The sequence below is a fragment of the Esox lucius genome, chromosome 7 (genome assembly GCF_011004845.1).
Source record: "Esox lucius isolate fEsoLuc1 chromosome 7, fEsoLuc1.pri, whole genome shotgun sequence".
Classification (NCBI taxonomy): domain Eukaryota; kingdom Metazoa; phylum Chordata; class Actinopteri; order Esociformes; family Esocidae; genus Esox; species Esox lucius.
The window spans coordinates 30,271,636-30,297,757 of record NC_047575.1 but is presented as its reverse complement, the minus strand read 5'-3'; the positions used below and the strand labels follow the sequence as shown (position 1 = coordinate 30,297,757).

The 26,122-nt window shown below is 39.1% G+C and overlaps 3 protein-coding genes across 5 annotated transcripts in view; 1 reads left to right on the top strand and 2 right to left on the bottom strand.

Moving 5' to 3' along the window:
* Positions 1-2,765: 2,765 nt before the first annotated feature.
* h3f3c (H3 histone, family 3C) lies at positions 2,766-6,459 on the bottom strand. Its single transcript, XM_010870796.4, has 4 exons — positions 6,330-6,459; positions 5,389-5,533; positions 4,815-4,968; positions 2,766-4,256 (listed from the first exon to the last, which is right to left on the bottom strand). The coding sequence occupies exons 2-4, from the start codon at positions 5,514-5,516 to the stop codon at positions 4,128-4,130; spliced, it is 411 nt and encodes a 136-aa protein (XP_010869098.1). The 5' UTR covers positions 5,517-5,533; positions 6,330-6,459; the 3' UTR covers positions 2,766-4,127.
* A 3,118-nt stretch (positions 6,460-9,577) lies between these two features.
* Positions 9,578-18,621, bottom strand: plekhb1 (pleckstrin homology domain containing B1). Its single transcript, XM_010870797.3, has 6 exons — positions 18,399-18,621; positions 16,686-16,838; positions 14,275-14,377; positions 14,075-14,114; positions 11,424-11,505; positions 9,578-9,873 (listed from the first exon to the last, which is right to left on the bottom strand). Exons 1-6 carry the CDS (start codon positions 18,433-18,435, stop codon positions 9,740-9,742), a joined length of 549 nt encoding a protein of 182 aa, XP_010869099.1. The 5' UTR covers positions 18,436-18,621; the 3' UTR covers positions 9,578-9,739.
* A 6,471-nt stretch (positions 18,622-25,092) lies between these two features.
* Positions 25,093-26,122, top strand: part of LOC105011043 (protein FAM168A) — a 36,814-nt gene continuing 35,784 nt past the window's right edge. Inside the window, exon 1 of one of the 3 annotated variants that reach the window (XM_010870798.5) lies at positions 25,093-25,411. The gene's annotated coding sequence lies outside the window, so the exon portion shown is untranslated. The remainder of the gene's footprint in view (positions 25,412-26,122) is intronic. The other 2 variants (XM_010870799.5, XM_010870800.5) reach the window with 2 other exon arrangements.

Below are 26,122 nucleotides of genomic sequence, written 5' to 3'. Positions count from 1 at the left end.
CCTTGGTCCACACGGCTCTCCACCGCGTCTTGCTGTCGGTTATTTTTGCTGATCTGATTCTGGAGTGGCCCAATCCTCTTACCCTCCCTTCAGCAATGTTCTAAGTGAATTAGTCAGGATTATTCTGCTGTCCCCTCTGTCTCCCTTTACCTCACTCCTGCCTTCCCACCTGCATCTATGTTTCTCTTTATTTCTCTCTCGTGTCTCCTCCATTCTGCTAACATGGTGTTGTCTGTCTTCCATTTCAGTAACTCATTCTTTTGTGTCCCTTTGTATCTCTCCCTCTTCTTCTGCTTTTCACTTCAGTCTCTTTCCCTGTTTTTCTGTCTCTCTGTCGCAATGGTCTCATTCAGTCCTCTTCTCTCTGAAGTATACCACACACCTTACAAAATTAAGATGGCATGCCCTTGATACTATATGGGAACAACTTAACTAGTAACTGATCTGAACAAATAGGTCAAAGTCGTGAACATACCACAGATAACTTCAAAACCCTACTGTCAGTGAGGTTTTCAGAGAAATCATTATATCATCTTCAAAAAATGTCTTGATGTCCAAAACACTATCAAATCTATTATCTGTGATATACAGTATTGTCAAAAGACCCTCTGGGTCGCACAAAATAAAGTACTTGACTACATGCAATCCTTCCCTACAACCCATCTCTTTCCTGATTCCTGTCAGTGTCTTATCCCCCCTTCCCACTATCCACACCCGTGCTACTCCACCTCACCCGCCTCTTCTGACAAATCAGTAAGCCGTAGTTGACCTGGTTTCATGCCATGCAATTTGACCACAAGTGGAAATTTGTGTGAGTGTGTGTACTTGCTTATGAGTGTTTGTTATACTTGTTCTTTGTGTGTATGTTGTGTTTGTATGTTGCGTGTGTATGTTGCGTGAATGTTGTGTGTCTCTCAACAGAGACAGGCTCTGACTTCACTGAATAACGTTGCAGAAATGCTGTCTTTCCTCATAAAGAGTCTTGGATTAATAAAAAAATGTATAAATAATAATATTTTTATTTATAGGATAAATCATCTCTACTGAGACAATAAAAAATGTATCTAACACTAATACAAATGAAAACCACATCACTTAAATGATTTAATTTGAATAATAACAACAACACAGTTACTATAGCATTTCCACAGCACACTACATACGCACTCTACATACGCACTCTACATACGCATTCCACTTGCGGGGTTAATCCTACTCTGCACCATTTTAATCGCTTTGCCCTCCCTCTCTATGGTCTGATTGGTTAATCCCTGCCGTCCCTGTCTCTGTCTCCGTTCTGATTGGTTAATCTCTCGGAGGGTGCAGTGCGGTTGTAATCTGCTCGTCATCAGCGCGGAGAGTTTCAGACAGACAGACATGTTGCCGGTAATCCCTGAAAGGAGCAGATGTGGTGGGGGAGGGGGAGGGATAGAGAGAGGGGTGGAGGGAGAAGTGGAGGGACGGTTAGAGGCGTGGACAGCAGCACTTGGCAGACCTTGGGGAAGGTGAACGTAGGAGCACAGCATCCTTATTACGCACATATCTGAAATCAAACCAAATAGTGTTTGTGGAGCACGCAGTTTACAGAAGATATAATGAAGGTGTAGTTAAACCCATGTTCGCTAAATCCATCAACATTGCACTATGGTAATCAATAAAACATAAAAAATAACAAACATTAGGGGCATTAAGGTGAACAAAGTGTGTGTGTAGGTGTACGTGTGTAAAAATGTTTGCAGCACGCATGCTTGTTTCACTATACTTCTGAGGACACAGACCTTTTGGCTGGTTCTCACAAAGAAAAAGTACTATTTAAGGCTTAGAGTTATTGTTATGTTTAGAGTTATGGTTACGATTAGGGTTGTGGAGTTACGGTTAAAGTAAGCATTCAGGTTCATTTTCTATGATAATCAATTGCAGGTCCTCACAAGTAATACAAAAACACAATCACACAAAAAAACATTAAAAAATTGTCTAGATATCTAGCTCTGTTGTCCCGATTAGTGCAGATATTTCCTTTAGATTCCCCTCTAAGTGAATTGGGTGGTGTTGTTGGCTGAGGGAGTGGTATACAGCCACTGCTTGTTCAACTCTGCTGACTCTGGCAACAACAACCAGCATGGCAATAGCAGGAAAGGGAGAAATACTGATTTATTTTAATTTTTATTCAATGCATAAATTGTTGGTCCCATGTTTCATAGATTGAAATAAATAATACCATACATTTTTCATATGCACAAAAAACTTTTTCTTTTAAAAGTATGGGCAGAAATTAATTTACATCCCAGTCAGTGAGCCTTTTACTTTGGCCAGCATAATTCATCTACCTGACAGGTGTAGGATTAACACATTGGGCTTCATCAATTGGGTAAAAGTCTCCCCTCCCTGACCTAGCAACTGACCAAGCATTACAGTTCCTTAGGTGAATGGAAGTGCTCTACCACCCTTGATACTCCATTCAAAATATCAACTTATAAACTTTGAATGCAACAGAAAATGCTACACCTTTGAATCAACTTTTGTTGTGTAGTAGAAAAGCAAACACATTCTCGAAATGAATACTTACCACTGTATCTACAAAATGCATTGCACAAGCAACTTAATCATGTTACATATTCTTTGGGATCCCTGTAAACAGCATCCAATGATGGGAAAGTGAAGGTGCATCTAAAATTATAGAAGCACAATTTTATCCACATTTCTTCAACTCGCTGCCTCTACTTGGAACCTTTCAAAGGGGCCAGAGAGGACAGAGAATTGATTGCAGGTGAGACATTTTTATTAAGAAAAGACCAGTGATATGTTGCTTGAGATACGGACCAAAAATATACAATGGAATACAAAAAGAAACTGCTGGGTACTGGGATATTCATTTAAACAAGGGGTAGGCCACTGTAATGTTTCATAAAATTTAAATTGTACAACAGTTACAGATAACATGCACAACAAGAATTGAAGACTGAAAGACTCCTATTTTGTGTAACATCTATTTATTACCACCATAATATGAGAAATTTGGAAAATACAGAGATCAGCTTAAACATCAGAAACTCTTGAGGAATAAGAAAAATATATAAGAAAACAAACATGAGGTTATATTGTGTATCACAAATTTTGAGGAAACAGATTCTATGTTCAGATCTACAGAGGAAGTGTGAAAAAGAGACAGAAAAGGACCCAAACGTGCAGAGCAACTCTCGCTAGTACAAAGTCTTATACTGGTGTGACAACGCTAATGCCAACTTTTAGAGACAGACTTAAGGTGAAGAGGTTGAGTGTAGCATAGTATCATGGACAGACTGATGGTCAGAATAACTTAGAGGAGGCTGGCTGGTACACATCGCCCCCTGTGTGGCTGCCACTGGAACAGGAGCTCTTATGAAACAAAAAAGCGCTTCCTGATCGGTTTAAAAATTACTCTGTAAAAACCTATATTTGCCATGTTGTAAAACATCAATCACTTTACTTATTATTTTGTTGAGGTCTCTGGCATTGGTAAAAAGAAAAGATGTGCATATGTATGAATTATTTAAAAAATTAACACCATATTCACAATGACAGTAATCATCAAACATGTTTAAGTGAACCGAGAAGGTACTTGTTTGCCATTGAATACAATGTGCATGGCTGATCAGAGCACACGCACGCCAACACGAGGCCCTGGGGTTAGTTTAAGTAGCACCCTGCTGTGGAAGTTGCCACTCCCCTAAAGCAGACTAGCCCCCGGGTGATGCCCTTCTGGTCAGATGTGTGTTTGTGCTGCAAAAAAACCCAACACCTGTCCCAAAACACACTCACCTGATATGTCCCTGATCACCACAGTGGAGTTTTGTTGCATGAGAGCTGAGAACGCTCGGTTTACACCTTAAAGTGTACGCGTGCGTGTGTCTGGATCAGCGACACCTAACTACATGCACGAAAAAAGGTATCCTAAAACATCTGCTCAAGACAAAAACCTATGAGAGACGAGACTTTTCAAAACGCTTCTATCTCATCATAATAAACGGTTACTCTAAGTCTACCAAGAAGAAAACAGGGAGAGGGGACTGAGATGGAGAGGCATAAAGAAAATAAAAAAAAAGAAGAGGTGAAACGTCAAAGAGCGAAAGAAAAAAGGAGTGTGGCATCTAAGCGCGCTCCCCGCGGATGCGACGTGCCAGCTGGATGTCTTTGGGCATGATGGTGACACGCTTGGCATGGATGGCGCACAGGTTGGTGTCCTCGAACAGACCCACCAGATAGGCCTCGCTGGCCTCCTGCAGGCAGACAGACAGACAATAATTTCACACAAACATACAGAATGTGCCACCATACATGAACTGTGCAGTAGGGACATTTGTCTAGGATGTGGTTTAGGTTGACAGAAATGTGTCATCAGGCTATTGTGCACAACTCATATAAAGATGCTACATCAGCAGTGACCAGAAAAAGTGTAAGGGAGTGAGCTGTCCTGTAAAAGCACTTTGTGACCACCACTGATGTAAAAGGGGCTTTATAAATACATTTGATTGATTGACCTACTGAGTGGATTATTGCATTTCCAATAATTGAGTTTTAGCATGGTACCTAGGTCAGCTGCATTAACAATTAAAAAGTAACCATTTTAATCCCAATGAACAGGTTTTAATGAAACAACTGCTTGTAGTTGTACCGAGTCGGGGCAATATTGAGTCATCTGGCACAGCTGCTGCTAAATGTTACCAGAGGGACCCAAGACATCCATTTGAAGGGAGGAGGGATGATGACAGGTTGGCAGATTAAAATAATGAGCAATGCATTGACAAACACACAGACAGACACACACACACACACACCTGTAGGGCTCCGATGGCAGCGCTCTGGAAGCGCAGGTCAGTCTTGAAGTCTTGAGCAATCTCCCTCACCAGACGCTGGAAGGGTAGCTTGCGAATCAGCAGCTCAGTGGACTTTTGGTACCGACGGATCTCACGCAGGGCCACAGTGCCGGGCCTGAAACCAGCAAACAGTATGATTAGGATTCTTTTTTTTAAAATAGTCCTTTGCTTAAACTAAGCCCATGCTGCACTCTACTGCACTGGGAGTGTCAGGTCACGGTAAAGACTGAGTGACAATGCTAAGAAGTAGTCACTGCTACGATAATATGCTTGTTGAACTAGTAATGAAAAAGTGTATGTGTCTGAAATGGAAGCCATTCCCTATGGGTCCTAGTAATGCTATACATGGAAACCACCCAGTTACCAATTGCAGCCTCAAGTAATTTCCACATCAATATGGATTGATACTACCTTTGTGTTTTCACACAAGCCCACTAAATGTCATGATAGGTCTGTATGGCTAGTTGACCTTGGCAAGGGTACAATCAGTGATGAACATGCAACTTTTCTTTCAATGGGTGATACAATGCATTACCTGTAACGATGGGGCTTCTTTACCCCACCTGTGGAAGGTGCACTCTTGCGGGCAGCTTTGGTGGCCAGCTGCTTACGTGGAGCCTTTCCTCCAGTGGATTTACGGGCAGTCTGCTTGGTACGAGCCATGACAAGTTAGTTATCACCTTAGAGACGTGAAAGAAAAACAGGAAAACATTTTAAAATAATGATAAATAGAGTGAAACTGAGTGTGAGTAGCAAATATTGCAAACCCATTATTAAATGTACGCTGGTATGTTTCCATTACTGAGAAATTGTTACTGAGACGTTTCGGTCTAGAATACTACTGTCAAGACAACTTTCTATTTTGCTGAGCAGCTGCAATCAAACAACAGAGGCCCTCTATTCTACTCGTGAACACTGGCATCTTGTCAAACCAATCATACTAGTATGCAAATGCCCAAATGCATACCGTCCAATCCAGTGAGGAATGTCGTATCTGTCGACCAATCAACATGCACTGTTTAGAAAATAGGGGTGTGTTCAAGCACCCTAGTGCCGCCTCTAACCGCAAGATTATGGCCGCAGATGGAGGAGCAAACGAATGAGCCTACAAATATATAGCCAAAGAACGAGGCGTAAACTTTAAAATAACTAATATATTTCAGGACTACTAATATCAAAACATTCAAGTAGACAGCTAAAGCTATCCAAAAAGTGGCTTTGAGTTGAAGATTAATGTTTGTTTACACTGTACAATCGAAGTAAAAAGGCATATGAAACTGGAGCGGAATCTGCCTCGACCAGTGGAAGTAGCTAGAAAGCCTTTTTCTTTGGCATCGCGGTAGTCGTTTTTTCATTTCTACAACGATTGAATAAAACGCTATTTTGAAATAAAATGGAGTTTAACCAATCTAAAACTTAGACAAAATCGTGGTTAAGTGTTTTAGACAAAAAAATATGCCAAAATGTCCCACTTACCTGATGTGAATATAAACGTTTTTTCGCAAGGAAATAAATGTTATGGTTGTCTAGCAGTGTCAGTATTTACTATCTCATACACAATGGGAACAGGGCGTCCAGTAGGAAAATGGCGGCCACGTCAATCATTCTTCTCCGTTCTTCTCCCATAATGCAACTGGTTTGATTGTGTAAACATCGTTTATACCTCAACTCGTAACAGCATTTTATTCCCAGGAATCCACTCAACTTGTTTTAAACCACCTAGCTAATATTCTTTTTATTGGTTATCAGCTGACGAAGGTTTCTTTTTTTTAACCATCTGACAAAGTTTTTTATGACTGTGATAATTTCACTTATCTTCCATTAAGTGCTCTCAGTTTGTCTTAAAGTACAACATTTTAAACTTATATTTTGACTGAATTTACGAATAATGAATGTTCTCCAAAGGTCCTCTGAAGGTGCCAATGTTCTTTAAATAGTAGGGCTTATTTGTAAATTTACATAATGGTGGAGGAGGGGAAACATCTAATTGATTAATGAAGTATTTTCTTAATACAAACATCATTAGATAATTTGGTGTGGATTACAGGTTTATTCTTGCTCACCCTGCTTTTTCCTTTAGATATTCACAATTGCTATTACTATAAAAATGGTGCCGGAACAGGAGAGAAGCTGTCTAGTAGCTGGAAGGTTATTGGTTTGAATCCTGAGCTGTAATAGGGTTAATATAGCATCTCAGGTCGAATGGACCTTACATATGCAAGTACATTTTTGGAGGAACTAGTGAAATATATTTTTTGTCCAAAGTGACTTAAATGTAAAGAAGCAGCCTGGTCTGGTTCAAAGCCCCCCTGTGAAATACCACCCATATTCCTGGTGTTGAAAGTGCCATGTTTTTCAAATGAAGCTACCAAATGAAGCTACAAAGAGGCCTACTACTTTTTTTGTAACTCTGTTTGGGCTGTACTCTTTATTAACTCAAGTAATTTGCAGGAAGTAACTTACCCTTTCACCAAAATACCAGCATTAATGCTTTGAAGTTGTTTTTATAACTGCAAATAGCTCCTTTATAGATATGTTCAAAACATTAACAACAGAAGAGAAGTTTACATTTTGTTCAATGGTTCATTTTTGTTATGGTAGCAAGCATGGGTCAGACTTAAATTCTTGGTTTAAAGGGCAACGCCAAAAACCACATGAACAAGCATTGTCAGCAGAGTGAATTCAGCTTAAGCATGCTGGAAATAATTACATAGTAGCAAAAGGGGTTTGAGTAGAAGCTGAAATTAGTATGACTGTACGCTATACACTATGCTTAAGATTAAAATAGATTTGAAAATTAGTTTCACTTTGGCAACTCAATTCCTTGTTATCACCCATCATTTTCACTAGGGTATGTTATGTCTCTCTCTAGTGGTGTGTTTTGTCAATGCTTCTCTGAAGTTCATGTCAATATTGTTTTGGTGAACTTCATCAATGTAAATAATGAGTGACATGGGTGAATGATTCTACTGAAATATGTATTTGTTGCAAATTTTTCTATCTCTTCATACAAGTTTGTGAGCCCAAAAAAAGATGTTGACAAGAACAATGGAAAATCATATGAAGGTCTGATGTAATGGCATCTCCAGGCAGTCAGAAAACAGACAAAAGGGAAATCCTTGTTTCAAATAGGAATGTCAAGTAGGAAAGTCAATTAAGCAAGTAAGTACTGTATTCCGTTAATGTAAATACGTTGTTATAGCCATATCTTTAATGCATTTTATTAAGTTTAAGAATAACAGCAGAATTGTTATCTGAGATCAAATACAATAAAAGTGATCCATGTAAAAAAAAAAAGAATTAGAAATAGTTGCAGTTAAGGGTTCTGTGGAGAGCTGTGAACCTCAGGCAGCTGAATATGAAGGTTGGGATATTTTAGTTTTTTCATATTAATTGCATACTGAATACTTTTTATAGAAGTTCATAATAAATATGATTTGTAACCTAAATCTCATAAAGGACATACTGTATATACAACACATTATGTAACCAAGTTGTAAAACACATACACATATTCATGAACACGCAGACACACTCATACACCCGTATTCTGAAAATGGAGTGAAATGCTATAAGCCTTGTAAAAGGGAGGCCTACAACAGAAGTGCTACATACACTCACCTAAAGGATTATTAGGAACTCCATACTAATACTGTGTTTGACCCCCTTTCGCCTTCAGAACTGCCTTAATTTTACATGGCATTGATTCAACAAGGTGCTGAAAGCATTCTTTAGAAATGTTGGCCCATATTGATAGGACAGCATCTTGCAGTTGATGGAGATTTGTGGGATGCACATCCAGGGCACGAAGCTCCCGTTCCACCACATCCCAAAGATGCTCTATTGGGTTGAGATCTGGTGACTGTGGGGGCCATTTCAGTACAGTGAACTCATTGTCATGTTCAAGAAACCAATTTGAAATGATTCGAGCTTTGTGACATGGTGCATTATCCTGCTGGAAGTAGCCATCAGAGGATGGGTACATGGTGGTCATAAAGGGATGGACATGGTCAGAAACAATGCTCAGGTAGGCCGTGGCATTTAAACGATGCCCAATTGGCACTAAGGGGCCTAAAGTGTGCCAAGAAAATATCCCCCACTCCATTAAACCACCACCACCAGCCTTCACAGTGGAAACTAGGCATGATGGATCCATGTTCTCATTCTGTTTATGCCAAATTCTGACTCTACCATCTGAATGTCTCAAACAGAAATCGAGACTCATCAGACCAGGCAACATTCTTCCATTCTTCAACTGTCCAATTTTGGTGAGCTCTTGCAAATTGTAGCCTCTTTTTCCTATTTGTAGTGGAGATGAGTGGTACCCGGTGGGGTCTTCTGCTGTTGTAACCTATCTGCCTCAAGGATGTGTGTGTTGTAGCTTCACAAATGTTTTGCTGCATACCTCGGTTGTAACAAGTGGTTATTTCAGTCAAAGTTGCTCTTCTATCAGCTTGAATCAGTCGGCCCATTCTCCTCTGACCTCTAGCATCAACAAGGCATTTTCGCCCACAGGACTGCCGCATACTGGATGTTTTTCCCTTTTCACACCATTCTTGGTAAACCCTAGAAATGGTTGCGCGTGAAAATCCCAGTAACTGAGCAGATTGTGAAATACTCAGACCGGCCCATCTGGCACCAACAACCATGCCATGCTCAAAATTGCTTAAATCACCTTTCTTTCCCATTCTGACATTCAGTTTGGAGTTCAGGAGATTGTCTTGACCAGGACCACACCTAAATGCACTGAAGCAACTGCAATGTGATTGGTTGATTAGATAATTGTATTAATGAGAAATAATCCTTTAGGTGAGTGTATATGCAGCCTGGGTGTTTCCCAGCTGTGCCTCCGTGCTCAAGATCCCTGGTCCAGTTCAGTGGCTTTATCAGCAGAATAAGAAGGGCATCCAGAGGTAGGAACGCATGGCAGCACCCACAGCCATGCCCGCCAGTAGCCCCAGAGCCACCTGCTCTCCTATGCCATCGTATGGATCTCTCTGGATCAGTATGTGATGCGTACCTGAGAAAGAGATATGGAGAGACAGCCTGAGTAAAGAATGTACTATAGTATTGACAGGATCATAAGTGAGTATACGTTTTATTGTGAGCCAATATGGAGTTCATTAAAACTACTCCACTGTATGGGTCTTTAGCCACCTGTGGATAGAATTTAGATTTTGTTTAAATTCTAAAAAAAACTATTAAGCATTTTCTAAAGACAGCCATTTCAGCCAGGTTACATTATTGGGGGTTTTCATGTACAGCATTTTCAGAAAGAGAAGTTCTGCTTCTACTAATTTTCAACGTGGGCACGTTAAAAATAATTGCAACGTGTTGTGGAATGGTAAGTGGCACAAACAATACCAGTGGAGTGGTGGAAAAGTTTAGCTCTAATATGCAGCTTCCTGAAAATATTAAGAGACCACTGCACCTTTTTCTTTCCGTTCCAAAAAAAGTTAAAAGGGAAGGTTTTGAGTGAGGAACAGAAGGGTTAAAATTAACAGACCACTGCAAATTGAACGCTTCTGTTCCTCACTCAAAACTTTCCTTTTCAACTTTTTTGGAAAGGAAAGAAAAAGGTGCAGTCTCTGAATTTTTTCCAGAGCTGTTGAAAAACAGGGGAAAACGTAACTTAGTATTCATAAATCAGTGACAACGGAATTCGTATATGTTCTGTTACATTAGGCAACATACAGTACTAACACATATAATATGTTATGAATTTGCAAAAACTCATGAGAGAACTCATATGAAAAGATTAGAGATATGTAACTAATTTTATGTCAGCTTAGGGTTAAGGTTAGGTATCACATTACTGAAGTTAAGGTTAAGGTTAGGTTTTGAGTGGAAAACAACCACTCCAAAAAAAACGCCTCGCCGTTGATTAAAACCCTAACCCATCCATCCACTATTCCTGAAAGTAGGGGTGTGTTTTTCACCCATCCACCACCCTTGACCATAACATCTTTCTGTTCAACCCATGTGCTCACCCCTGGCCCTAGCGAAAACCCTGTACCTCAACATAAAATATGTTTTTACAGTCATTTGAATTAAAATAATGTATAATGAAGTGTTTACATGTTTTGTGTTATTTATAAAATGTCCATGCACAATGGTTATTTTTAGCCTGGTACCGCAGCATAAAACGTCTTGCTGGCATCAAATTCAAAGTGGCCATATATTTTTCAAGAAACAATAAAATGTTGCATTTGTACTATTGTCTATTGAATATAGGGTTTAAATTATATTTACATCATTGCATTCTGTTTTTATTTACATTTTATGCAGCGTCACAACATTTTTGGAAACAGGGTTATAAGATAAGGAGGTTCTTTTCTCTGGAAATCATATCTTATTGCTAAAACATCATAATAAAAACATAAATTGGAGAACCAAAATACTAAAAAGTGGTAGATTCACACTATTGGCTTGGTGTTATCAGAGTCGTACACCAAATGTTAGCAAACAAACTGAAAAAGGGAGGGACAACATTACAACATTACTTTGCAAATTAATTAAACTACGATGTGAGCCAATGAATATGATGCTGAGCTCATATGTTGTCTTTACCTGATCCAGGGGCGAGGTAGATGGTGTTGTGGCGATCCATTGGGATCGACTGATAGGAGTCATCGTATGGGTCATACGTGAACTAGTGGAAGGGACAAGAATATTAAATAAGACAAAACATTTCCTCTAAGCATCACAGTAATTATTCGATTTTTTATTATTCGGGATGTTTAAATCCCTAGTGCCAAAATGTGATTATGAGTGCAAAACAAAAACTTTATGGAAACAAACAGGCACAAGTGCACAACCTTTGAAACACAAAGAATGGAGTGCACTTTATGTTGAGCATACCAGTAAAATACATACCAGTAAAATACATATCAGTAAAATACATATCAGTAAAATATATATCAGTAAAATACATATCAGTAAAATACATACCAGTAAAATACAGTTAGGACATGTAGATACAGTGTGGAACAGACTGAAGCGGCTCAAGTCATTTATGACACAAATGAGTTACGTTCCTACTTTTGGCAGTCTTGTTATTGACAAGACTGCCAAAGTGATGTGGACGCCAAGTATTATAATGATTTACAGCCCTTATGTCCACCCCAACCGGGGTTTCTTTGGCAGACAGAAATATTCAAAAAATATGTCTGCCCTGTTGATACAAACTTCAAGTATTACACTGATTTACTGCTTTTATTTCTCAACAGGGCTTTCTTTGGCAGATAAAAATATTCAGATGTGTAGCCCATTGATACAAACACCTAGTATTACAATGAATAACTGCTTTCAGAACCACTCCAATAGTGTTCAACACTCTCATTGCCCCTGACCTTGGTCTGTCTTTGAGACTTGCATCATACCAAGGCAGTGGAAAATAACCTTTTTTCTGAAAGTTTTCCTTTGGTAGTAGAGATGCTTTTTAACTTCAATATACAGTGGATATAACACGTCTACACACCCCTGTAAAAAAGGTTTTGTGATGTAAAAGAATGAGACAAAGATAAATCTTAAAACTTTCTCCACTTTCAATGTGACCTATAATGCGAACCATTCAACTGAAAAACAAACAGAAATCTTCGAGGGGGAAAATGAAAACCTTACAATAACCTGGTTGCATAAGTGTGCACACCCTCTTATAACTGGGGATTTGGCTGTGTTCAGAATTAACCAATCACATTCAAACTCATGTTAAATAGAAGTCATTACACACCTGCCATCATTTTAAGTGACTTAATCACAAAGTTCAGCTGTTCTAGAAGGATTTTCCTGACATTTTCTTTGTTGCATCACAGAGCAAAAGCCATGGTCCGCAGAGAGCTTCCAAAGCATCAGAGGGATCTCATTGTTGAAAGATATCAGTCAGGAGAAGGGTACAAAAAATGTCCAAAGCATTAGATATACCAAAGAACACAGTGAAGACAGTAATCATCAAGTGGAGACAATATGGCACAACAGAGACATTATCAAGAGCTGGACGTCTCTTCAAATGAATGGGCTATGGGGTAGGGTGGCAAGACGGAAGCTGCACATCACCCAAAGAACACCATACCCACGGTGAAGCATGGTGGTGGCAGCATCATGCTTTGGGGCTGTGTTCCTTCAGCTTGAACCGGGGCCATAGTCAGAGTGGAGGGAATTATAAACAGTTCAAAATACCAGCCAATTTTGGCACAAAACCTTCAAGCAAAATATGAAGATGAAGATATTCCTTGACACAGTCAAGGAATATGACAGGGGCATCTTCTCCTGTTGGTGTCAGGTCACATTTGTGTGCTCAGATATCCAGAGAAATCATTTTGTTAAGATGTATCAACAAGCTGGTTTCTTTCCAGATGATTTGATATCCTTGAAGCTATGACACCTGAAGACGACCTCACCCTGTACACTTAGGAGGCAGACAGGGCAGAATGGGCTGCTATCGGAGGATTCTTTCTCTTTCAGAATCAATAGTCCTGCTCTGCACACAGCTTTGAGTATGATCAGTTTCTTCAGAAAGCACTCTGGCATATCTGGCATAGCCTGTAAAGACCCTGGGGCTGATGATGCTGTTAGTTGTCTCATTGGATTCATAACTCCTTTCCATTTCAGAGGACCAACATCCATTGGGTGTCCTGGATGTCTGCTCATGGCTATTCTTATACAACTGGGTTTACTGGTGATGCTCCAGGTCTTGATGCTTTTAGAGTTGCACCTTTTACTTTGGTGAAAAGCACATTCTGGAATTTGAAAGGGACCCAGGATCTTGCTTGTTATTTTTTCCTACGAGGATTTCTTCCATAGGCTTTCAGCCATCTTCAAAAGTCAGATGTCTTTTTATGTTTTCCTGGTGTACGTTGATTCTCTCCTTCTCACTTTGTGAAGTATTACTCCAATGCATTGTCAACTACATCCTCTCCCAGATCATGAGTTCTATTTCCAGCTGCCTCCTGGACTTGTTCTGTGATGTTTGTGACCTTTTTTTCTCAAGCATATTTATTGTCTGCTTCCAGGAGAGTCAAGAAATGTTGGAGTGTCTGAGGACCTACACTAAAAATGTCTACTCAAGAGTTGCTAAAATTGTTTTGGGAATTGTCAGACATTTATTAAGGTTACTATTAGCAAACTGGTCAAATTGAATGCAGGTCCATTATTATTATTAAAAAAATATGTTACTCAGTGCTTTACGTTGTATCATCTCTAGAAGTATTAGAATTACTTACTGGGTTCTGTCTTGCCTCTTGAATGGTCAATTTCCATGCTCTGCAAAAACATAATTTAACAATAAGATTATTTAAAAATGAGGCAGAGGAAGGGAGAAATTGATAGAGTGACAGACACTACTACAATGTGTGCTGCAAGTCGTTAGTTGTGTGGATGTGTCTGTGTGTGTTTGTGGCAGAGGGAAAGAGTGAAGACTCACAGTGCCTCGTCTTCACTGTTGGCACACAGGATAACAGTGGAACCGTCTCTAAGCTGCACCAGTACTAGGTTCTCCCTTGAGTGGTTCTCTGGGGGAGAAAGACCTGCACAACAACAAATTAGATTTGCACACACAAACACATACATACTGGATAGTGAACACAGTAATCACATTTGTTTGCTCCTAATATGAAATCTTTAAAGACACATTTTTCACAAAGATCACTACAACCTGTTCCAAATGAAAGAACATTTTGTAAATATTCCAAATGAACAAATTAACCCAATATTTAGTACTTGATGGAAGCACCTTTGGCAGACATTATAGATGTAAATCTTTCTAAATAATATTTGAACAAAGTTTCACTCTTAGGGCAGTCTGTCCATTGTTCTTGTTTACTCGCTCAAACTAGATAAATGTGGTTAGGAATAATTATTGGACAGCAATATTATCACAATATATCTATCTACACAGATTTAAAGCAAAGAGTGCCTTCATGAAATATACATGAGAGATCCAGTACAAAAACTATATTGTATGACTTTCAGGTAAAAACCAACAACCCAGTGTTTGTCTCCAGGTCCATTTTTCTATCAACAGCAAGCTCAGTTTCCATGCATGTTTTAAATTGGGTGTTTGTTTTTTGTGTCATGACATTATCTGACGGAGAAAGACAAAAAGAACATACTCGCAATGGTACATCAGACACATGACTGTCTTAATTACAGTTTAACCAATGTCACTTTCACTGGGCTGACAGGCCAGTTATATCTTCACAGGGCTTCATTGGATGTCACAAATGTGTTCATTTATAGAAATTACATTTGTATAAATCTATTACTATTTTTTTTTACTCAGGTTCCTTTTATTTCATTTTAAGTTTTGGTCGAAGATCTTAAAAACTGCGTTAACCTATGTTTGAGCAGGACTTGGATCAGTCTCAAGCAGAGTTCAAATACAAGTTTTAATACATAAATGTATTTCAAGACAAGTGTTTAAATTGAAAGAACAGCTGTTTAATATTGTATTTGAGAATACCATTTGGAATGTTTTGGTGTGTATTTTACATGAACTTATACTGTCGGATGTATTTGAAAGATTGAAAATAGTTGTATAATAATTACATGTTTTTCTTTTTAAATAAAATAATTTCTAAGACTCATTTTACTTTATTCACAATATGCAGACCATACTTAGCTTTGGTGATTCATGAAACATCATTTTTGGGGCAACCTTTTCAGTTTTATCGTACATTTCAGTTTAAAGCATTTATCTATGAATTAGGCCAACTGGAATGACTTATTCTTGTCAGTATGGTTCATATTTTATGTAGGTGACCATGACAGCTTGTAGTGTGGTTAACAAGCTTCCTTAATCAATCACTGGCTAGGTATTCGTGGGGTTCATCTCAATTCATAATATTTAGCTTTGTCTCTTTTTTTGTCCTTGCATTCATAGTCTATGTATTTGAGAGTAGTTACATTTCATCACCCCCATCTTTCAGCATTTAAAAATTGTTGGGTTTCCGAATAGTTGGGTGATTGCTGTTTGTGTCTTTAGTTGCTTTTATCATTACTTTGTATTCTTAAATTTGTAAATTCTTTTGTAAAATATATGTGCATTGTTTCCTTTAATTTACTTTTTTGTTTTTTCAGACCCCCCAAAAAAGTGGAATCTTTTACAATTATTCTAAACATTTCAAGCAAAGTATTTTAGTGAATTAAAAATGTGTTTTCTTAAAATATATTTAAAAAGAATTTCACATAGTGTTAAAGAATTTTTTTTACAAATAAAATTCATTGGTTTTAACTATATAAAAATACAAAAATGAATACAAAATTGGTAAATAAAACACAACTGATTATTTATCAAAAATAATTGGTATTTGAACCTGTGTCTCATATTGTCCTCTCCTTAGAATACAGGACTGACTATGACTGGTTAATAATAGGGCAAAGTCAAAAAAACATATAAGCAATGGCACAATGGACACACGCATGGCCTGTTTAGGCGCCAGTCACATTTGACATGGGGGCATTTCTACTCCACCCAAAATGTAAATAGCACAAATTTAAAATTAGCAATTGATTTGATTATTTGGATCCTCATCAGCTGATTCTTACAGGTATTCTTACTTGGGTCTGACAGAATAAAAAAGACAATTAAACACTAAAATGTATATATAATTTACAAAGAAAGGTATCAAGAGAAAATAACTCTCTAGTCTTGGGGCCTTAGGAAAATAAATGGGCAGGAATGGTGGCTTCAAGGAATAAAATGCCCTGGTGTTAAAAATGCTAGGCCATTTTTCTTCTCCCAGTACACATTTTAATGTTTTAATTGGGTCCACAGCAAAGGCCCTAATATTTTAGAAGTATTTTCAACACTCCCACCTTACACAAACCTCTCACCTGCACACTCCAGGCCAGACTTGACACTCACACAGCTGGTCTTAATGCCCACTCTGTGCTCAAATTCTCGTCTGCTGTCTGTCTTGTAGAAGACTAGACTCCCGTCGATCCACAGGTCACACCAATTCAGCTTCCAGCGTTTTAGAATGGAGGCTGACAAAATGGACAGAGGGAAGGGTAGATGCAATGTTAGATTAAGATAGGTTTCCTTTAGACCACTTTGTATCATTTATTTCATGTATCTACATAAACAGAAATACTCTAATTAAAGATGCAGTCTGAGACTGTATACTTTTTAAGCCTCACATTTTAAGGGTGGATGCGTAATTTGTTTACACATTCAATAAGATCTACCTATTGACTGGAATGGTGATGTGTCGATATGTACCCCATGTCCTAGACCTACATAATTTTTAAGTGATTTGTATTAACAGCATTTGGTTACACATAAAAAACAACCACTCAATTTACATTTGAATACTGCAGTACTTACTATGTAATTATATAGTATATAACTGGATTACCATACTGTATAATCTATATATAATACTTACTATATACATTGCCCTCTAGAACTATTGGCCTTCATGATAAGGCTGTGAAAAACGTAACAGATCTTACCCTGAAGGTTTGAGAAAAATTACATTATTTTCATTGCCATTTCCTCTTCTCTACCAATGGGGTGTAAGGTTCTGTTTTGTTCTGTTTTGTTTTTTCTGTTGTCCCAGAATGTAGCCTGTCCTTTTTGTTTTGATTATTTTCACCTGTTTGTTGTTTAGCCCGTTGTTGAGTCATTGAGTCTTTTTGTGTCTGTGTCTTGCCTGCCATCAGTCTGTATTTTTGCCTGCCATTAATTTAAATTTTGCCTGCCTGCCTTGTTCATGCTGTTTTCTTGTTTTTTCCTTATTAAAGGAAACTGAGGCTGGTGTTTTCCTTCAACTCCGTTCCTGGTGAACTGCTTACCAGAATCTTGACAGGGTGCCAATAATCATGGGCACTGTAGGATTTGTTTAGCTTGTTTTCATAGTAAATAACAGAAACTCTGAACATACCTGTCTTAGAACCCAGTTCTACCTACTTATTTACAAAATATGCCATCATTTCAAAATGTTTATAAAATAAAATATCCTTAAATGAATGCTGACAATCTGCACTTTCATCACAGTGTTATTGGGGATAATAGTCATAGCCATTAAACTACTAATATTATTACTACAGCATATTATATTTATGTTGAGTTTGGGGTAAATTATTTAGTTGTTCTCGGGCAGGTGATTGGCTCATGGTCTATCTGCATGAGATTGATTTGCAAACACAGGAAGCTAATTAGATTATGACCAGGCTGCAAATATGAGGATCAGACTTTCATAACAGTCTAAATATGTACCTACTAGAACATTTCAGATCTTAAAACATAATCAGTAAGTCAGTGACCCGAACTCAATAAATCGGTCAAAGAAGCAAATTGGTAGGTCAATTAATCTACTTGAAATCTTGATGACATAAACAGCTCCATTTTGTTTAAAGCGCATGGGAGAGCTGTTTTTGGAGAGTGGCGTGGACTGCTGACAAATGCAAAGATTTCAGACCTCAAATTTCCACTGTCTTTAAAAGTGTTCTGTACAGTATTGATCTCAGTCATTGTTTTTCTGTTGACAGTAAGTTGAATTACAACATGACATTATTTCAGAGACGTTACGCTATAATACTCACTCTGTCTCCAGAGCCAGCCAGATTTCAATAAAGCCATGTGTTCGGTCCAAGAGCTGTCCACAGAACCAGAAATAATCCAGAGAGGAAACTCAGAAGCTTGTTTGTGCCAGGAGACTCTGCGTTGTTTTTGATGAGTGTACACGGTTTGTTTCTGAACAGCCGTCTGCTGCAGGGAGACACACAGAGACTTTATTTTGATTCTGGCCACACGTCTAATCTGGGAGTGAGCGCCTGGGAAGGGGGTTGAACTAGATGATTCGGGATTAGGTGCCTTGATTGGCCACACCTCTCCTGACTCATTCCGTCTGGGGCTGGAATGTTCTTACTTCCTGTATTGTCCTCTTTTTCCTCCTCTATTTGTTCTGTGTATTTGCTATGAGCTCTGTATATTTGTATTTGTGTATTTACATGCATTGTCATTTGAATTAATCATTTTTTTTCCTCCCCTGCATTATGTATTTCTATTGCATGTGTAGTGAACACATTAATGAAATTTAATCCCTGGATCCAAATGTTAATTTTCTAATTGTTAGAGATACGTTTTTTTTTTCATTCCATTTTTGTTTGTTCCCCCCCCACACACACACACAGGCCTTTTTTTCCCTTTGATGGTCCTATTTAGTTGCTAAATAAGGGACATTTTGTGTCAAATGTCTTCATATTACCCCATCTTTCATTTGCCTGAATGACTTGTACATTCCTGCTTCCTGTTATAGCTCAGGGTAAACTTTGAATCACTATTGTAACAACATTATGAAAGCGTCCCAAGCACAAATTTGGGTCCGCTGAGAATTAATCAATTTTGCCAAATATGTGGAATTAACCCGGGGGAAATGCCACAGTGTATCAGATTAGACACCTTATCTCTATTTTAAAACTTACTGGAAGTCTGTCGCTCTTCCCTACAAGCTCCATTCCAAGGAGGTTTACCGATGACCTCTTTTCTGCTGTCAGTATCATGGTCACTGCCTCAGGTCAGTTTATAATATAGAGGGTTTCAGTTTGATACGGTTAAAATGTTCATGATACAGTCAAATAATGGCATATTTGTTTATAGGGCCAGACAAATGATTGTAATGACTGGTTTGTGTTTAAATAAATTTGCCGTTTGTAGACGCATTACTACAATCTATCACAATAGTATTTGACTATAAAGACATCCATATAACTGGGTCCAGATCTGCCATGGAGGACTTGTGATTTCAGCCTAAGTCATGAAAACATCCAGGAGCACCAGTATTACCACTGACTCAGGAAAGCCTGGGTTCAGCAACAGCCCTACTTAAGGATCCAGGATGGCAGTAGCAGGGCTTGCTTAGCCACAGGGTTCTTATTGAACCTTGACTGCTGGGGAATCTATGGTACATGCCCTCATAATACAAAATAATCAATTCAGTTACAGTTTGATTTGACTAGTGAACTGACTGTGTTCATAATACAGATCTGCCTCTTCTGCCTGAGTAAACATAATCGTCCTCTTTGTACATTCCATGGCCACTAGATGGCCATATCCTATACCTATAAGGACCACAAACAGCTGTGTATTGTTTTGTTAAACAGCTAGAAAGATCATGGTCAAACTACAGCTTGAAGTCAGCAGTAACCCATTGCATTCCACTGCGTGAATATGACAACAAGACTTGCCTCACCACAGGCAGCAAAGCAAAGAACATCTGATATCTGCAATATTGAAATGCATGCATTCCTTTACTGTTGTGCTTAATTGGAGGTCAGCAGTACATGGTAGTGGTATAGTAGCCCTATGATTAGAGTGTAAGTGTTTCTAGATCCACCCCACCATTTTCCAGTCGAACAGGCTCCGTATCCACCAGCCTGAAGGGTGAAAAATATTGAGAGTCTGAAGGGAAGCATAGCCTGAGATGAAAGCTGATCGACAATTCAAAATGCTGCTGGAGACCATGAACTACACTTCTTTGGGCGTAGGGGCTATGCTACCCTTCAGGCTGTTAAGAGACATAACACATATCTTTCAAAAGCATACATGACTGCATGTCTTGACTATTACCTCAACAGTCATGACATTACAATGGTTCATTTATCAAATCTACTCTGTAAAACAACAACCAGCTAATGAAATAACTTGTGACATAATGCTGCATCAGCTGCCCCCTGTTATACAATTACTAAAATAGAAAGCGATTATAAGGCGCTTCTATGAGTCCTTAAATGAAGTTATACTTTGAACTACAGATCTGTAATTATGGTGTAATTAGACTGCAGGGTCTAAAATGTAATTCGATCTCAGAAGGCCTTGATCTCCATTCTCTACAAGGAACCCTTAGCTACTGCTAGATAGCTTACCTCATATCTGTAACGGCAAGCACTGAAATCAGAATGAACCACAGCTGGGGAATTACAGAAGCTAGTTCAATCTTGGGGTCCCCATGTATCAACAACTCTGATTAGAAGCCACCTCCATGCCAACAAGCTATTTTAACATCTTCCTTGAAGAAAGCCTCTGCTCAAAAGACATAAACTTCAGCTCCTCTACAGTCAAATGATTCTGAAATCTTGCTTTTATCAAACATAGACTAGAGATGGTTTTGGTGTAAAAAATGGACTGTTTTGCACAAAGAAAACACATCCGGCATTAAAGTATGGTGATGGATATGTGATGTTCTGAAGCAATTTTTTGCCTCCAAATGCCCTGGGAATTTTGTTAGGACACACTGGGTATAGAAAGTCACCATCCCCTTCCAAATATTCACCTTTTGTTGCCTTACAGCCTGAAATGAAAACACAAACACAGCCTTTCCACAACATTATCTGGTAGATTTTCCAAGCCAAAAAGTTAAGAAAATTTGAGATGCCATGTAAAATAAGATACAAAGATGAATATTAGGCAAACGTACAGACGAGGCAATGTATGTCACACTGTTTAATATTTTATATTAAAACACTTAAAACACTAAATCAATTATTGCATGGTGAGATTGGTTTCATTCAGGGAAATATTTCTAAGAAAAATAAATAACAGAAGTATGTTGTATTCAATCCGAAGTCACTGGCTTGTTGTTTTTTCTCTGTCGCACAAATGTGCAATTGGGCTGTTCTCTGCTGGCAATACTTGGCCCTCATTTCAGGGTGGATGCGGTTGGTGGGTGTCCCTTTGGTTGATGCTTGGCAATGTGGGTGCATTGATTTCCTGCCTGTTGGGCCCTCTCCGGGGCCTCCCCCAGATAGGGCCACAATGTCGCCGGACCCCCCTCTCTCAGTCCCAAGGTCTTACACTGCTATATTATTGTACCTGGGGAGTAGGGTAAGTTCTCCTTCTCCACTAAGTTCTCCTTCTCCACTATAAATCCTTGTTGATATGAGGAATGCATTTTATGAATTTTCCCAGTCTCCTCCTGTTTTGAACTTAGAAGGGCATGAGGTCCTGACCCACATCTTTGGAGTACCTGGCTTGGGGGACGCGTTTCGTCACTGTCAAGAGTCCTCCTGGTTGTGTTGCAGATCGAGACGATGCCTGATGATTTCAGCTGCCACTGTGCTGACACCTCCCTCGTGTTGTCCCTTTCCTTGTCCATCTGGTCATGCTTCCGACCTGGACTAAGTTTAAATAGACTCTAGACTCAGCCCACATGCATTTATTAATTATTAGAATTGTAATCTTTATATGTTCACCTGGCTCAGCCAGGAGAGGTCTGGTCACCCCTTTGAGCCTGGGTCCTCTCAAGGTTTCTTCCTAAATTTTGGCATTCTTGGGGAGTTTATCCTAGCCACTGAAATTCAACACTACTGTTGTTTGCTCCTTGGGGTTTAAGGCCAGGTGTTTTGTAAAAGCACTTCGTGACATCTGCTGATGTAAAAAGGGCTTTATAAATACATTTGAAACTTGATTGATGCCTGTGCTGTAAAAGATCCCAGTTTAGGACACAATGAATTTACTATCAACTTCCACCTCTGAACCATTAACGTTGTTGTCACATTTTCTGGATAAAATACCCACCGTTGAAGGATAATTGGTCAGTGAATCTGAAGGAAAATAAAGACCAAAGAAACGGCTACAGAAGTAGGAGATAAAGTAATGCAAAATAAAGGATTAGATAATAATATCCAAGTCTTTGGATATCCTGATGAGCACAGTTGGATCAATGATCGGAACAAAGCGGCATCACACCACCCTGACAATAATAAGCAAGGAGATCCCTGCACTCAAACAAGAAAGAGACTAGTGAGAGAAGCATCAGTGAGGGCAAAAATCACTTCATACCGGCTTCACAGTTCAGTGGCTTGCAGTGAAGTAATGGTGATTTTCCTTTATGGGAGGGTGGGAAGACAAACATTAAAAAAAAAAAAAACATACGAAAGCACGTCTGGAGTTTCCTAGGAAGTGGGAGAGTGAACATTCTGCAATGTGGGAAAGGTTTTTGTTTGTCAGATAAGACCAAGATAAAGCTCAAAGTACTATGCGTGGCACAAACCTGACAATGCCCAAGCCTCAAGACACACCATCCACACATTGATTGATGGTGGCTTTTCATCTGTAGGGACTTGGCATCTTGTTAAAATTTAAGGAAGAATGGATCGAGCCAAATACAAGGAAATAATGTAATGATGTAAATGTAAACCTTTCAGCAGGACAATTACCCCAGCACAAGCAACACTGAAGTGACTCAAAGACAAAAAGGTGTGTGTCCTGCTGTTGCCTGTTCTCAATGCTTGAGGGGGTTAAATGTTTATGAATGCAGAATTAAGTGTCAGTGTACCATTGTAATTTAGTCATTTGAGATCATTGGTCAGGGGTCAGAATACTTTTGCAAATCACAGTGCACAGGCCAGTCTAAGGTTTGCATACCCTTGGAGAGTTGGTAATATATGTACCATTTGTAAAGAAAACATGAGTGAGCAGGCAAAACACATGTCTTTTATTTCTTATGGAATTCATAATGAACTGTAGGTCATAACAGAATGGCACAATCATAAAACAAAACATGTTAACAAAGATTTTTTTTTACTGACCCCTGTTCAAAAGTCTGCATTCTCTTAGTTCTTAATACTGTGTATTGCCCCATTTAGCGTCAATGACAGCATGCAGTCTTTTGTAATAATTTTCTATGAGGCACCAAATTCTTGGTATAGCTGCCCATTTGTCTTGGCAATAAGCCTTTAGGTCATGCAAGTCCTTGGTCGTCTTGCATGGACCTCCCCAGAGTAGCTCCATGATATTAAGGTCGGGAGACTGTGATGGCCACTCCTGAACCTTCACCTTTTTCTGCTGTAACCACTGGAGGGTCAACTTGGCCTTGTGCTTAGGGTCATTGTCATGCTGGAAAGTCCACGATCATCCCATGCGCAGCTTTCGTGAAGAAGAATGCAAATTGTCTGCCAGTATTTTCTGATAACATGCTGCATTCATCTTGCCATCAGTTTTCACAAGATTCCCAGTGCCTTTAGAGCTCACACACCCCCAAAACATCAGTGAGCCACCACCATGCTTCACAGTGGGGATGGTATTCTGTTCACTATAGACCTTGTTGACCCCTCTCCAAACATAACGCTTATTGTTGTGACCATAAAGCTCTATATTGGTCTCGTCACTTCAAATTACAGTGTGCCAGAGGCTGTGAGGCATGTTAAGGTGTTGTCGGTTATATTGTAACCAGGCTTTTTTGTTGCATTGGCGCAGTAAAGGCTTCTTTCTGGCAACTCGACCACACAGCTCATTTTTGTTCATGTATCGTCGTATTGTGCTTCTTGAAACAACCACACCGTCTTTTTCCAGAGCTGCCTGTACTTCTCCTGAGGTTACCTGTCAGGTTTTCTTTGTATCACAAACAATTCTTCTGGCAGTTTTGGCTGAAATCTTTCTTGGTCTACCTGATCTTGGCTTGGTATAAAGAGATCCCTGCATTTCCCACTGCTTAATAAGTGATTGAACAGTACTGACTGGCATTTGCAAGGCTTTGGATATATTTTTTGATCCTTTTCCATCTTTCTAAAGTTCCATTACCTTGTAATTTTCTGATCCCCAGGGCTCAGTATCTATCCTGCTCGGTGCGTCCAGGTGAGAGCTAACAAATTGTGATTTAAAAAGCCACAGGAGTGGGAAGTTCACCTTTAATTGCCATTTTCACCAATGTGTGTCACCTTGTGTGTCTGTAACAAGGTCAAACATTCAAGTGTATGTAAACTTTTGCTCAGGGCCATTTGGGTGATTTCTGTTATCATTATGATTTAAAAAGGAGCCAAACAACTGTGTTAATAACTGGCTTCATATGATCACTATCCTTAAATAAAATACTTTTTTTTTACATGATCAGTCACATATTCAAAATGAATGCCAAAATGTCACAGTCTCCACCAGGGTATGCAAACTTATGGGCACAACTGTAGGCCAGTCTAGCCAGAACATCTAAAATGGGGAGGAACTTCCTTGTATGTTGAAATGAAAGCTGGTCCAGACCACCTAGAAAGAGACCAAATGAAGACATAGAAAATGCATTATTACATCATGTTACCGATTCCTGTGAATTTTAGAATGATTTATAGATAGAAACATGTGAATCATCCATGAAGGGGCCCCAACAAGCGGAATGTATATGGTCTATGTAGAAGCACATTTCCTGGATTGGTAAAATAGTGTAGACGAGAATCTCCCGAACAGTTTTTCATACTTCTCGTCAAGACCAGTATATGGGGTATCTAGTTCAGGCACTTCTTTAAAGCCTGCTACGTCAGGTTAATAAATTAGTGAGGTAGTGGGACTTATGAATTTGTCCTGTTTGACAACCTCGTAGGAGAAAAGGTCCTCCCCTTGTGTTTGCAAGATTTACTGCCCCCTCCGTTTCCCCTCCTTTCTCTCGCAATATTCCCATCCCCCCACTTCGTGTGTATGTCGACGTTACCATCGCGGCTTGAGAGAAACCACCGAAGCGAACCTGGGAGAAAACCGCCAGCATTGAACAAGGGAAAACAGTGACAACCCCGGACTCCACGTATAATTAAAGAGAGGGTGCTTCACGGTAACAAATTCCCTTGGACATTTGGTGAGTTGGTTATCATATCGGACTCTTTATAGTTTTGGAGACAGATGTGTCCTGATCATGTACATATTGCTCTGCATATTATATATAATATGTAATGGTCATATGGTGGACAATTTTACAGATGGATAGGCTTCACGTTGCGAGTCGTATGTCAATGGGCAAAGAAAACAGTACAATAGTGTTTAGTGTGTTAGTAACAATGCGGAAAGATGTGGTTGCAACAATGTAATAGCTCGACATGAGCTAAGAGTGAGTGCAGAGGAATTGCTGCTGCCGACCCCGTTGTGCCGGCTATACATTTTTCCCTACGTATGCAGCAGCTGCAATTCAGCTATTAGTAAAGAGACGCGGCTCAAAATGGTGTCGGGAGTTTGACTGTGTGACCATTAAAAAAAAACAAGTGCATTTTGGAGCACAGCAATTAGGTTATTTCAGGTCCATACGATAGACAGACAGCAAGGGAAAACTATTCATTTCACATTGTTACATACATTAATGCATGTCACTATTTTCACTGCGATATCTTTAGATTAGCGGAGCTGACATTAGTTACTGTATTAGTATGTGTGCCATAGCTGTTTGTGAGAGGTTTTTGTTACGACTTACAGTATTTGCGGTAATAATACGTTTAGGAAGTAGGCTACTACCTACGATGACAAAATAGACCCTTCAGGATAAGTGAAGTTCCAATATGTGGTTGGCATATTAAGA